The 12070-nt window shown below is 47.7% G+C and overlaps 1 protein-coding gene across 8 annotated transcripts in view; it reads left to right on the forward strand.

The window, feature by feature from the left end:
* Myo18a (myosin XVIIIA) overlaps positions 1-12070 on the forward strand; it is a 98351-nt gene that overhangs the window by 31884 nt on the left and 54397 nt on the right. Inside the window, exon 1 of one of the 8 annotated variants that reach the window (XM_071603682.1) lies at positions 3381-3431. The exons of the other annotated variants lie outside the window; for them this stretch is intronic. Within the exon in view, the coding sequence (XP_071459783.1) occupies positions 3426-3431 (6 nt within the window). The 5' untranslated portion in view covers positions 3381-3425. Of the gene's footprint in view, positions 1-3380; positions 3432-12070 lie in introns of those variants that run through there. 8 annotated transcript variants of the gene reach the window in all.

A 12070-nucleotide genomic window follows, 5' to 3' on the forward strand; every position in this document is an offset into this window, starting at 1 on the left:
TTTCCACATATAAGCATATCAGAGGCTTCAATTTGGCCACCAAGCCTTGGAAACAGCTGGTGCCCTCCAGGAGAGCCTGCAGCATTAGAGGGGCACAAGCCATGGGTTGTAGCCAGGCTGGGAAGTCAGGAGTCGTCACAGTGAGGGCAGAGTTTGAGACCTTTGAGTTAAGTTTAGCGTTTTTTTTTTTTTTAAATATTTCTTTTTCTTTTTTTAGTGTTTTTTTTTTTTTTTAGGTGGACACAATATCTTTATTTTATTTTCATGTGGTGCTGAGGATCAAACCCAGTGCCTCATGCATGCTAGGCCAACACTCTACCACTGATCCACAACCCCAGCCCACGTTCAGTGTGTTTTAATGAAGAAAGTAAGGAGTATTAATGAGTGTTTCCTAAATTGGGCATGGTGGTGCATGCCTGTAATGCCAGCTCCTTGGAAGACTGAGGCAAGAGGATTTCAAGTTTGAGTCCAATCTTGGTAATTTAGTGAGACCCTGTCTCAAGATAAAATAAAAAGGCTGCAAGTATAGCTAAGAGACAGAGTGCTTACATAGCCTGTGAACATGTGTGAGGCCCTGGATTCAATTCCCAGTACCAAACTCAAGCACACACCAAAGTTTATTATTTTTATGATTGTAAATAATGATAGATTTAGAAAGACACTTAAAATAGAAAATATTTGGTCCTTTAAAAGGAGTAGGCTTCAGTTACCTGGAAATTTTTCTTTGATGCCTTTTTTTACTCCCCTTAATGATCTAGACAGAAAATAATAGTTAAAATTTAATGAAAGCTAATGTGCTGGGCAATGTTTTTAGAACGTTGTATGCACTAATTCTTTTACCCGCTAAAATAGCCCTATGTGGTAGGTACCATTATTTTCCCCATTTTACAGGCAAAGAAATTGATCCACAGAGAAGTTAAGTTGTATAGTTTACTACATGGAAGAGCCAAGATTGAACCAGGAAGTCTGGCTTTGAAGGTTTTACCTTCAAAATAACTTCTGTCAAATCAGTGATTCTCAGAATTTAACGTGCATTAGAATCAACTGGAAGCTTGGTTAAGGGTGCTGGGTCCTATATTGAGTTCTTGATTCAGTAGGTCTGGGGTGAGGCCCCAGAATTTGCATTTTTCTTTTATCTATCTATCTATCTATCTATCTATTTATTTATTGGTACTGGGGATTGAGTCCATGGGTACTCTGCCACTGAGCTACAACCCCAGCCATTTTTTTCATTTTGTGACAAGGTCCCGCTTAAGTTGACAAGTGGAGCCTTGAACTTGCATCCTCCTGCCTCATTCTCCCCAGTTGCTGAGATTACAGGCACACACGACTGCCATCACAGGGGCAGAATTTGTATTTCTAACAAGTCCCCAAGTAGTGCTCATGCTGCTGTTATGGGGACCACACTTTGAGAAGCAAAGCTCTTTTACATCCATTCCATACCTGTCTCATATTAACTGGGTAAGTGTCAATATAGGCAAGGTCCTTATTTTATAGATGAGGGAGATTTAAATCATCTGCCTATGGTCAAATGGCTAACTCATTCATTCATTCATTTAACAAAGGGGAACATCTGTGTTAGGAAACAGTTTTCAGCCTTGGCTGCAAATAAGAGTCACCCGGGAAGTTTTAAAAAATCATAGTGCCAGCGGGCACGGTGGTACACACCTGTAATTCCAGCGGCTCGGGAGGCTGAGACAAGAGGATCACAAGTTCAAAGCCAACCTCAGCAACTTAGTGAGGCCCTAAGCAACTCAATGAGACCCTGTCTCTAAATAAAATACAAAGTAGGGCTAGGGATGTGGCACAGTGGTTGAGTGCCCCTGAGTTCAACCCCTGGTACAAAAACAAACAAACAAACAAACAAAAAAATTACAGTGTCTAGGCCTTCCTCCCAGATCAATTAAATCAGAAAATGGGAGGGTAAGGATGGGATCCAGGTATCAGTATTTCAGGCTCCTCAGGGTCTTTCAGTGAGCAGTTGTGATTTGCAACATTGTGCTATGTGGGCTATGGGGGTGCAGAAACCTATGACACGACACATGCCCTCAAAGGACCAGAGAACCTCCCTGGAAAGCAGAGGCACAAGCAGGTGTGCACGATAGTGTGACTCGGAAACTTGTACAGTGTCTGGTAGGTAGGTAGGAGGAGAGCTGAGTTTTGGTCCTCCAGAGTAGTGCTTACCAATAAGTTTTCCTGAAGAAAGTAATACTAGTTACAGGACCCACTGGCTCTTTGGATTGGCCAGAGGTGACAAGCCTGAGTTCCTGCCAGTCTGGTTAGGCAACAGCTCTGTCCCAGTGCTTCCTAGCACCACCTGCCCCTCTCCCTCTCCCCCCTCTTTCCCTCTTTCTTTTTCTTCTGGAGAGGAAGAGGGAGGTAATCACTTTTACTTTTTTTTCTGCAAAGCTGACAGCTTCTGAGACACACAGGCCCTGTCTTTTGGCTCCTTCCCATCCTGCTCCCTATAACCATTTCAGCCTCTTGGGGATCCCCATCCCTGATCTGGGCATCCTGTGGTGCTAACTAGAGTCAGGCCAGGATTTCTCCTGGGGAACACTTGCTCTTCACTGGCAGCCGCTGCTCATTGGCCAGATAACCACAGTTTCCTCTGTCTGCAAGGCTTAGGCCCACCCACTCGCCCCACCCACACCACCTTCCGCACAGCAGCTGGCTGTGCGTGCAGAGGTATATAGACAGAGGGAGAGTGATTGATTCCTTGCATGTCCCTGCATGTTTATTACAGTGAGACAGTGACAGTGGGCTTCAGACTGGTCTTGTGGATCCTGCTGGACTAAATAGGACTGCTGTTGGCTGCTATTTGGGCACAGTATATACTGGGCCCTGTGTGTGTGGTGGATGGGATGTTAGTGGCTGTCTTGGCCTCTGCCGCAGTAATTAGATAGCAGGGGTAGGCCTATGATTTGTGCATTCTCAAAAACACTGCACCGGGAGTGTGTATTCATGCATGCTGGGGTGTGTGTGCGTATGTGAATGCGCATGTGCTTATCTTAATCTCGGCCTGTGGGGCCGGGGGCTGCAGGTCTCAAATTCCTCTGCTATTTTTAGGGATCATATCAGCTCAGCTGTCCGAGAGTCTGAGTGTGTTTCAGAAGGAAAGTGCCACCTTCCCTGTCTCTTGCCCCTCCAACACTGCCTGCCCTCCACCACTTAACCTTACTTTAAGAGCCTCCTCCTCCACCTAGGCTGCATCGTCCTCTCGCTCCGCTACCCGCATACCTGGTACCCGCAGTCCTCTGGGCTCTGCTTTCTCCACTGGCTGGGCCTGGGTTGGGCAGCTGCGGCGGGAGGGGCCTGGGAGAGGGAGGAGAACAGGGGCGGGGCTGCAGCCCGTGCTATTTTGAGCCACTAACTGAGCAGCAGCGAGAGGAGACTCCTTGCTCTGGGCTGCTCCAGGCCAGGCTATGCGGGTGAGTGTTCCTCTGACCCCCCCACCCAGAAATGTCCCAGGCTCCTCATGCTGTTTTCTCAGTTAGGAAAGGAGGGGCCTTTTCTTATTTCTCCAGATGTGGCTGAAGTAGGTGGGGAGGAAGGGGTGGGGCTGCTTTGGGGCTCTTCTCTTAACCTCTTGGTGGAAGGGTATTACCCATTTCTGGCAGCGTCAAAACCTCTCATAGTTTAGGGATATCTTGGGCCAGAATCATGACTTTGGGAGCTTTGGGGGGGTACTGTCTTCTAAACCTCAGTTTCCTGGGACTGCATCTGCTATCCCATAAGCTATGACATGCCTTCCCCACAAACCATTACAGCTTTGCATGCCTCATTCCTCGGGACCCCAGCAACCCCAGGCCTTTGGAGGTCTTGTCCCTGCTTTGGATTGTCCATGTGGCCCACTGACCCCTCTTTGTCCTGGCTAGACAGAGGAGAGGGGATTGAGGCGGGATTGAAGTTGTCAGGGATCCTCCTTCTTACTGTCTCAAAAAGGGACCCAGCATGGCCTCCTCCATTGCCCATGCCTAGGACACTTAGAAGGGGCACAGATGGCATATTGGGGATGCCCTGACTGTTTGTAAGTCTCCTTTTTAGCACAGATTACTTCAGAGAAGTAAGTTCCTTTAAAAAGCAAGTGAGAAGAGACATAGATGCCTCCCAGTCCGTCTTGTCCCCCTCCCAGCCACAGAGGGTAAGGTTTCCAGTTGAGTCAGCAGTGGGCAGTGTGTGGGCTGGCCCAAGGCGGAGGAGCCTGAGATGTGCCCATGAGCATTTGTATCTTTTTATGCCCAGGTACTGCTCCACTCTAGCCCCCAAATTGGCACTAGTGTTGAGGTGTGTATGGGCAGGGTAGGAGTGAGGCCTGGGAGAGCTCTTTGCCCTGAAAGATTGATGCTTCCTGGTCTAGCTTACTACCCATCCCACCCTGCACCCCCAGGGTTACCAACACCAGGTTCATCACAGATTCAGGGCCACACACAATAATGGCCAGATAGATGGCAAAGTGCCCTACAGAGGGGCAGTGAACATCCCCAAGGAAGGAGGCCTCTAGTAGGCCCAGCCAGCCGTTGGAGGAGGAAACCCCGGCCCTTCTGCAACTGCAGTGGCAGCAGGAAGCCATTCCAGTGCACCTGCTTCCTCCAAGCTGGGCTGGCCGGTAGTGACCGAGGGCACTGGGTTGCTTTCTGTTCTGCCGTGGGGAGGGGAAGGGCTCTGGCTACAGGCTGGACCAAAAGGGCCAGGGTGTCACTGCCAAGCTCTTTTTCTCCTTCTCCTGTAGCTAGAAGCATGGTCTTTAATTCACTCTCTGCAGAGCTTCCTCTCCTTTCAAGCAACTCTGTGTAAAGCATGTTCAGGTTATGGGTGGAGGGAGGGGCAGGCCATATATGGAAACTCTTGCTTTCTATCCAAGCTGCTGCTCTGGCAACTGATGTGTGGAAGGAGCACAGTGCAGATGAACAAGGGAGGTGGGAACAGGGCTGGCCTCCTTCCTTTAGAGTGAGCCTTAGAGACTCTTGCCAGAGGACAGACCTGGGCTTGAGTCCTGGATCTGCCACTTGCTGCCATGAGGCCTTAGGCTAGTCACTTGACTTTCTGAGCCAGCCTTCTTTTGCTCAATTGTAAAGTGGAACTTCTACTGGTGTGCTAAAATTGGAGTAGCTCAATATTTCAGAGGGATGTCATGAGCATCAAATGGGAATATGCATGCAGAGAGCTTGGTACATCATAAAATCCTCAAAAAAGGGAAATTGTCAGGGCTCGGGGTGTAGCTTAGTGGTAGAGCACTTGCCTACCATGCCTTGGGCCCCAAGGGAAGGGCTGGGGTTGTGGCTCAGTAGTAAAGTACTTGCCTAGCGTGTGTGAGGCACTGGATTCGATCCTTAGCACCACATAAAAACAAATAAATAAAATAAAGGTATTGTGTCAATCTGCAACTAAAAAATGTTTTTAAAAGATGAACTGAGCTGTTATTGCTATGTATTGCTATTATTTCTTCACTTCTCTTTCATTTGTCCCCACCTGCCCACCTCCCATTCCTTAGATAAGTCAGGGCTAGGTCAAGACTGGCAGGGAGAGACCGCCTGAGAGCTGCCCTCTGTGTCTTAGAATGGGAGTGGAAAGAGGGAACTGGAGAATGCTGTGTTTCTTTCCTCCTCAGGGTGAGAGGTCCAGAGTGTTGCCAGTTGGCAGAAGGGGAGAGGCTAAATAGTGACCCTGGCAATAGGCTCTTTCTTGGCTCCCCCTAGATTATCTCTCAGGGTTACCTGACACTCTTTTTTTTTTTTTTTTAGTTGTTGATGGACCTTTATTTTATCTATTTATATGTGTTGCTGAGAATCGAACCCAGTGCCTCACATGTGTGAGGCAAGTGCTCTACCACTGAGCCACGACCCCAGCCCCTGACACTCTTTTTTTTTTCCCCCAGTACTGGGGATTGAACCAGTGTCTGGTGCCTGCTAGGCAAGCATTCTACCACTGAGCTACATCCCCAGCCCTTTTTATTTTTTATTTTGATACAAGATCTGCTAAATTGCCCAGGCTGGCCTTGAATTTATGATCCTCCTGCCTCAGTCTCCTGAGTTGCTGGGATTATAGGTGGGTGCCACTGTGCCTTTTCCTGCCACTCTTGAGGGTTCACAGTATGAAGATGTTGAACTTGGACCCTTAGGCCTTGATGCATCTGTCCTGCTGTGCATTCCAGACCTATGGGGCTACCCAGTGGGTGGAATTATTCTCTGGGGTCATTTGTGCCCCCATTTCCTCCCGGAGAGGCTCAGAGTATGGCAAGTTAAGGGAAGGTTTCTGTGGTGGAGTGTAAGAGAGTAGCCTGGCCCTGCTTTCTGAGTGACAGACCCCTTCTGGGGCAAAGAGTAGATGGTCTCTCAGCACATTTCTTGGAGTTCTCCTCTTTGAGAACAAATGCATCTAGCTATTATCTCCTTTGCTTCTTCTTTCTTTCTTTCTTTTTTTCTTTTTGCTGACTATTTAGCCATTTTTATAGTAAAAAATAATAAATACCAAGTCACTATTGTGTCCAATTCACACAATTTACAAGCTTATTATGATCACCATTTGCATACTATTTAGGTTCTAGTTTTTTTCAAAATTTTTTAGTTGTAGATGGACACAATATCTTTCTTTCTTTATTTTTATGTTGTGCTGAGGATTGAACCCAGTGCCTCACACATGCGAGGAAAGTGCTCTACCACTGAGCTACAGCCCCAGCCCTAGTTTTTTTGATTGATGTTATTCTATATGGAGTTTTCCATATGGTGCATTGTCCACATATCTGTCCATGGAAATGGCAATATAGCAATATGTTGGACTGAAGCTCTATAGTTTACCTAACCATTCCCTGATTTTAGGCACTTGGGTTGTTTCCAATTTGGAGTTGTCTATATATAGAGAATGCATCTACAAAAATATTTGTGTGGGTTTGTGGGTTTTCTCGTTCTCTTTAGGTCGGTTCATTGGACATACATACATTCCTGAAGAAGGGATGACTAGGCCAGAGGATGACAAATTTTGTTGCTATTGTTGTTTCACAAAGAGCTGTCACCTCCCCCTAATCCCATGGCATTGAGTTTACTATCTATTTGTTGTTGCTAAATTTAGAGATTACAACTCCCTTGTTTATACCACATCACTGAAATATTCTCTGAGGGAAGAGACTAGGTGGGAATAAGAAGTTTGGGCAGAGTGCCTGTTCCAGCTCTAGCATGCTGCAAACATTTGACAAGTGCTTGCAGAGTCCTATCTATGAGGAAATCAGTTCAGGAATGACGTCACCCAAACAGCTCATCAAGACCCATCTGTGTTGTGCATTGATACTTATTAGTTGTGGGGTTCTTGGCAACTTACCCTGTTTCCTTATCTAAAAAGTAGGTGGTTGTGAGGATTTAATGAGAGGAAAGTATAAAGTGCCTACCCCTGTGCCTGGCTCATAATAAGTATTCAGTGAGTGTTGGTTTCTCTTCCCTTGTCTCAACGGAAGAGACGAGAATTGCCACAGAGGGAGGAGGTGGCCAGAGCCTCTTACAGTGACAGGGTCATGGGTCATGATGGGATTTCTCTTTGCAAATCCAGAAACAACATTTGAAAAAGTTGAGCATCAGTGAGCATTGCTCTATCGACCTATGCTTTGGTTTGACCTGGATCTCCAGGACCTCAGCACTGATGGAGTGTATCCACCAGATTTGGCTACTAACAGTGATTTAGTCCCTCTGGTGCCTGCCTAATATACCAGAAAAAGTGGGCCACCAAGGAAGCAGCACAGGTTCTTGGAATCAGGCCAATTTGGGTTCAAATCCAAGTTCTACCACTTGCTTTGCCACAGATTCTCTTCTGGAATTCTTTTCCTCATCAGTAAAATGGGAATAATAATAATTCCCATGTCATGAGATTGTTGTAAGATTCTTACTAGAAAATCTATGTTAACTATCTTTTGCAGGGCTCACATCGTTGTAGGTGTTCCATATTCAGAAAATAATGTTGTTGTAGGAAGTGGCTGAAATCTCTAGAGAGGGAACAGGTCAGGGAAGAGAGACTTCGGCTGTGGGCACACTTGCTCCAAGGAGCCATTAGTTCCCAGCTCTGGGGGCCACTATAACAGAGACATTGCCACCACCTTTGGGGCCTGAGTTCTTTACCTGTTCCTTAGTGTATGAAGAGATTCTAAGCAAGGCTTAGTTAAAAGCCAGTGATAAGGAAGAGAGGGAAAATGTCCAGACAGTTCTGCACAAGAGCCCGAGAGCATTTCCTTTGGGGAGATCCCCACACTTGGATTCAGAGTGATGCTTATGAGGAACAGCTGATGTAGATAGAGGAACAGACCAGATGTCAATGGTCTGTGTCTTTCTGAGCTGGATGGGACCTCCTAGACAAATAGGAAGACTTGAACAAGAGATCAAGGAACAAATGAGCCAATTAAATTAGCTTAAAGTCTCCAGCATATTAACTGAATAGGCAGACAGTAGTCGGTGAAGCCATTTCAAAATAATTCGGGGTTGGGGGTATAGCTCACTGCTAGAGCACTTGCCTAGCATGTGTGAGGTCCTGGGTTCAATTCCAGCATGAAAAAAATTAAAAACAAAAAATTCTCCAATTTTTAACGACTTGTTCATTATAAATAGTTGTAAAGATGAAACAAGTTAAACTCCATTGAATTGAACCGATTCAGACTCTGACTGCTGATTTTCTAAGGGCTAGATGTGGTTCTTAAGCCTTAGATGAGGCAGGTTTATGGTTCCCCAGGCCTCTTGGCCTTGGCAGGCAATTGTGGGGTGTAGGTGAAAGGCAGAGTTGTTGGGGTTTTGGACAGCTTCTTTACTCCCCTCCCCACAACACACACACACAAGTATAAGGGCTTGAGTGACTCTCTGCATCCATACTGCTAGGGTGCCAGACCTAGAAAAGACTTTAGCCGTTATTTAGACTAGTCCAGCCCCTAATTCTCCAGAGAGGCCCAGAGAAGTGAAGTGGCACACCGCTTCCAACAGTGGGAGGTTCTTTGTTCTGAACCCACCTTGCCCTCACTTTCCTCTAACAGTTTATTTCTTACTCCTTCTATGATCTTTTGAATTTTGTAATTCCTCCTCCTCTCCATCCTTCCTTACCTCTTGTTGCCCACAGTGCTTGTCCCAGCAGGTCCTGGCCTTTAGGAAGACTCCAAGTCCCTGAGAGACCCTGCCCCCATTTCTTCTCTGACCATGGCCTTTTCATCAAGGTTCGCCTTCTGGGAGCAAAAGGAAAGTCTCGTTTCAAAATCTTTGTTTACGCTTATGTGTTCAGCATGGTGTGTCTGCAGGCAGGAGACTGGCTTGTGGAAGAGGGAGCTTTGGAAGCTAGGGATGGATTGTGCATTTGGGGGTGTGGGGAGTAAGGCTGGGGCTGGGGGCTGATGAACTTTCTCCTGTCTTGATGGGGCTCCTGCGCTGAGTCATGCTCCTCCCCTGGGTAAGCTGAGCTGCCTTTTGTCCCACTGGTACCCCTCCAAATTAACCCTTACATGTCCCTCCACCAGCTTGCTGCTCTCATGGCCCACACGCCTTAAGCTGCTGTGGAAAGGCTTGGCACCAAGGCCTCTGGAACTGGGTCTCTCTGAGTCTGGGGCTGAGGTGGGTAGGAGAAGAAAGGGGCTGAGAGGGAGGCAGGCTCATTGGCGCCTGGTCCAGAGAGTGATTTAGGCTGCGACTGCTGCAGACCTGGGCGTGCCTTTGTGTGTGTGCACAGTCCCCAGCTGGGCAATGACCTACAGTAGCAGCCAGAGCCTTTTGGGAGGGGGAGGGGGCAGTGAGTCAGCCAGAGGCTAAATACAGAACTGAGCTCAGATCTGGGCCCAGTGTCCCAGACACTTTGGGGGGCAACCAGTGTTCTCTCCAGTGCCTCACCTTGGGCAGGATGTTTGGGGTCCTAAACTCAACCCGCAAGAGGGAGGACATATTTGGAGCTGGTGAAGGACGTGGAGTGAACTTGGAATCTGGGCCATGCCTGAACCTGAGCTAACAGCACTGTGTGCAGTAACGAGTGTGTCTGTGTTTTGAGAACACTTGCTGTCCTCTAACCTGTGTGTGTGTGTGTGTGTGTGTGTGTGTATGGGGGGGGGGTTAATGCACGGTGTGATCCCTGGGTTTGGGTGGGGTGGGGGGCAGTGGCCCTTGGTGCGGAGCCGGAGGTGCAGACCTAGTTACTCTTCTTTATTCCCTCACCACCCTTCCTTCCCTTTAACTGCATCAACCCCAGTTTCTAAAGCAATGTGGTCTCTCTGATGAATATTTGCGTTTTCCCTCTGTCCATGGTAATGTGAACTAACTTTGAAGCTTGAGCCCATTGAACATAGCTCTGTGGACAAGATGCAGCTTTGAAGCTGAAGCAGCCATCAGGCTTGCTAGTGCCCCAGGCACTGCTAATTGGAGCTCAAAATTTACCATGGACCCTAGTTAAAAACAGAATCCCCCCCAAGTAGATAATTGATTCTGGATGTTTCTAAGTATCTTTTCCATTAAGAATCAAGGATTTCTTCCCAGGCTCCTACCCTCAAGAAAGGCATGCTGAGGGTGGGGTGGGGCTGGTAACAGGCCTAGGTGACCTGAGAAGGGAGGGAGATGTTGTGAGGTAGGAGAGGAGAAGGCGCTCCCAAACTTAGGGCCTGTCCCCTTGGAGTCCATTTTGAGTTGGTGAATTGAAAGAATTTTCAGAGCTTCCACATTGCCTGTCCCTTTCCCCCAGAGTTATGGTGTCTGCTGTTGCCCCTGACACTGTGTCTCCCATCTGACTGGAGCCAGCCAGCTCTCTGGTTCTAGCATAGATGGATGGCCAGAGAGTCCAGAGCTCAGGCATCTTCCTTCCTCTATACCCTGCCCCTAACCTTGGGATTCCTTCCCTTAGTTGCATGGCTGGCAGTTTTGTGACCATGAGATTGGAAAATATCTGTCCTTCTGAAAAATATCTGCCCTACTTCCTGCTATGGTCTCGGGGGCTGGTGATATAGCTCAGTTGGTAGAGTGCTTGCCTTGTATAGCACAAGGCCCTGGGTTTGATTCCCCGGCACCACACACAAAAATGAAAGCCTGCTTACAGTCTGATCTCAGCGGTCCGGCTGGGAGGGCACTAGGTTATGAGCAAGGGGAAAATGACACAAGACCTAGAAGCAAGCCAGAGCCTCCCTGGTGGGGACCACCCATTCGCTTACACTGAATTCTGTGAGCCAACAGGCACCCCACACTAGGGTTATTTCCTCCTCCTCAGTCACTAGATCAGGGGCCTTTTGTTCAAACCACTTCTTGTCTGAACTGGGAATGACCTGTAGTTTAGCATGAGTTGAATTAGCTGGATCTTTCTATGTACCAAGTGTAGCCAAGGCCATAATGTCACATGTAGATGGACCTCTTTAGACAGCCCCTTTAGGCACAGTGGCTTAGTCACTAAGCATCAGGATACTGGGCTTTTGCCTCCACAAAGACTCTTCATTCTTGAAGTTGTCCCTGAGCAATTTTTTTTTAAAAAAAAACTTTATTTTATTCATTTATTTTTATGTGGTGCTGAGGATCGAACCCAGTGTCTCGCATGTGCGAGGCAAGCGCTCTACCACTGAGCCACAGCCCCAGCCCCCTGGGCAATTTTGATTAGAGGAAAGGAAATCTTTTGCCTGGTCCCTGGCCCCAGTACTGCTGTAAACACAGGAGCTCTGCCTCTTAGGAAGAGAGAGGCCTGGCCATTTAGTACTGCATCTTTTGGTCCTGACCTGCCAATGACTTCTTTGTCTAATCCCTCAGGTTAAAGAGGAGGACAAAACTCTGCCCAAACCTGGCCCTCCTGGCAAGGAGGAAGGGGCTGTAAGTGCTTCTTTGAGGTCCCCGAAAAATGTGTGTGTGTGTGTGTGTGTGTGTGTGTGTGTGTGTGCTTCTGTTCAGGTGGGTTGGCCTTACCTCTGTCCCCCATCAATCTGAGATTAGCCTGTGAAGCAATTTCCAAGGAGTAAGGAGGTACACAGGGTCCTCTTCCATGTGACATGACTAGAGGGAATGCTGGTAAAGAGGAAGAAAAGGCAGTGTGTGCCATGCTAGCCTGGGGTGTGAGAAAGGTGGGAAAGCAAAGATACTTTGGGGGCTATCCTCTA

The sequence above is a fragment of the Marmota flaviventris genome, chromosome 17 (assembly GCF_047511675.1).
Source record: "Marmota flaviventris isolate mMarFla1 chromosome 17, mMarFla1.hap1, whole genome shotgun sequence".
Classification (NCBI taxonomy): domain Eukaryota; kingdom Metazoa; phylum Chordata; class Mammalia; order Rodentia; family Sciuridae; genus Marmota; species Marmota flaviventris.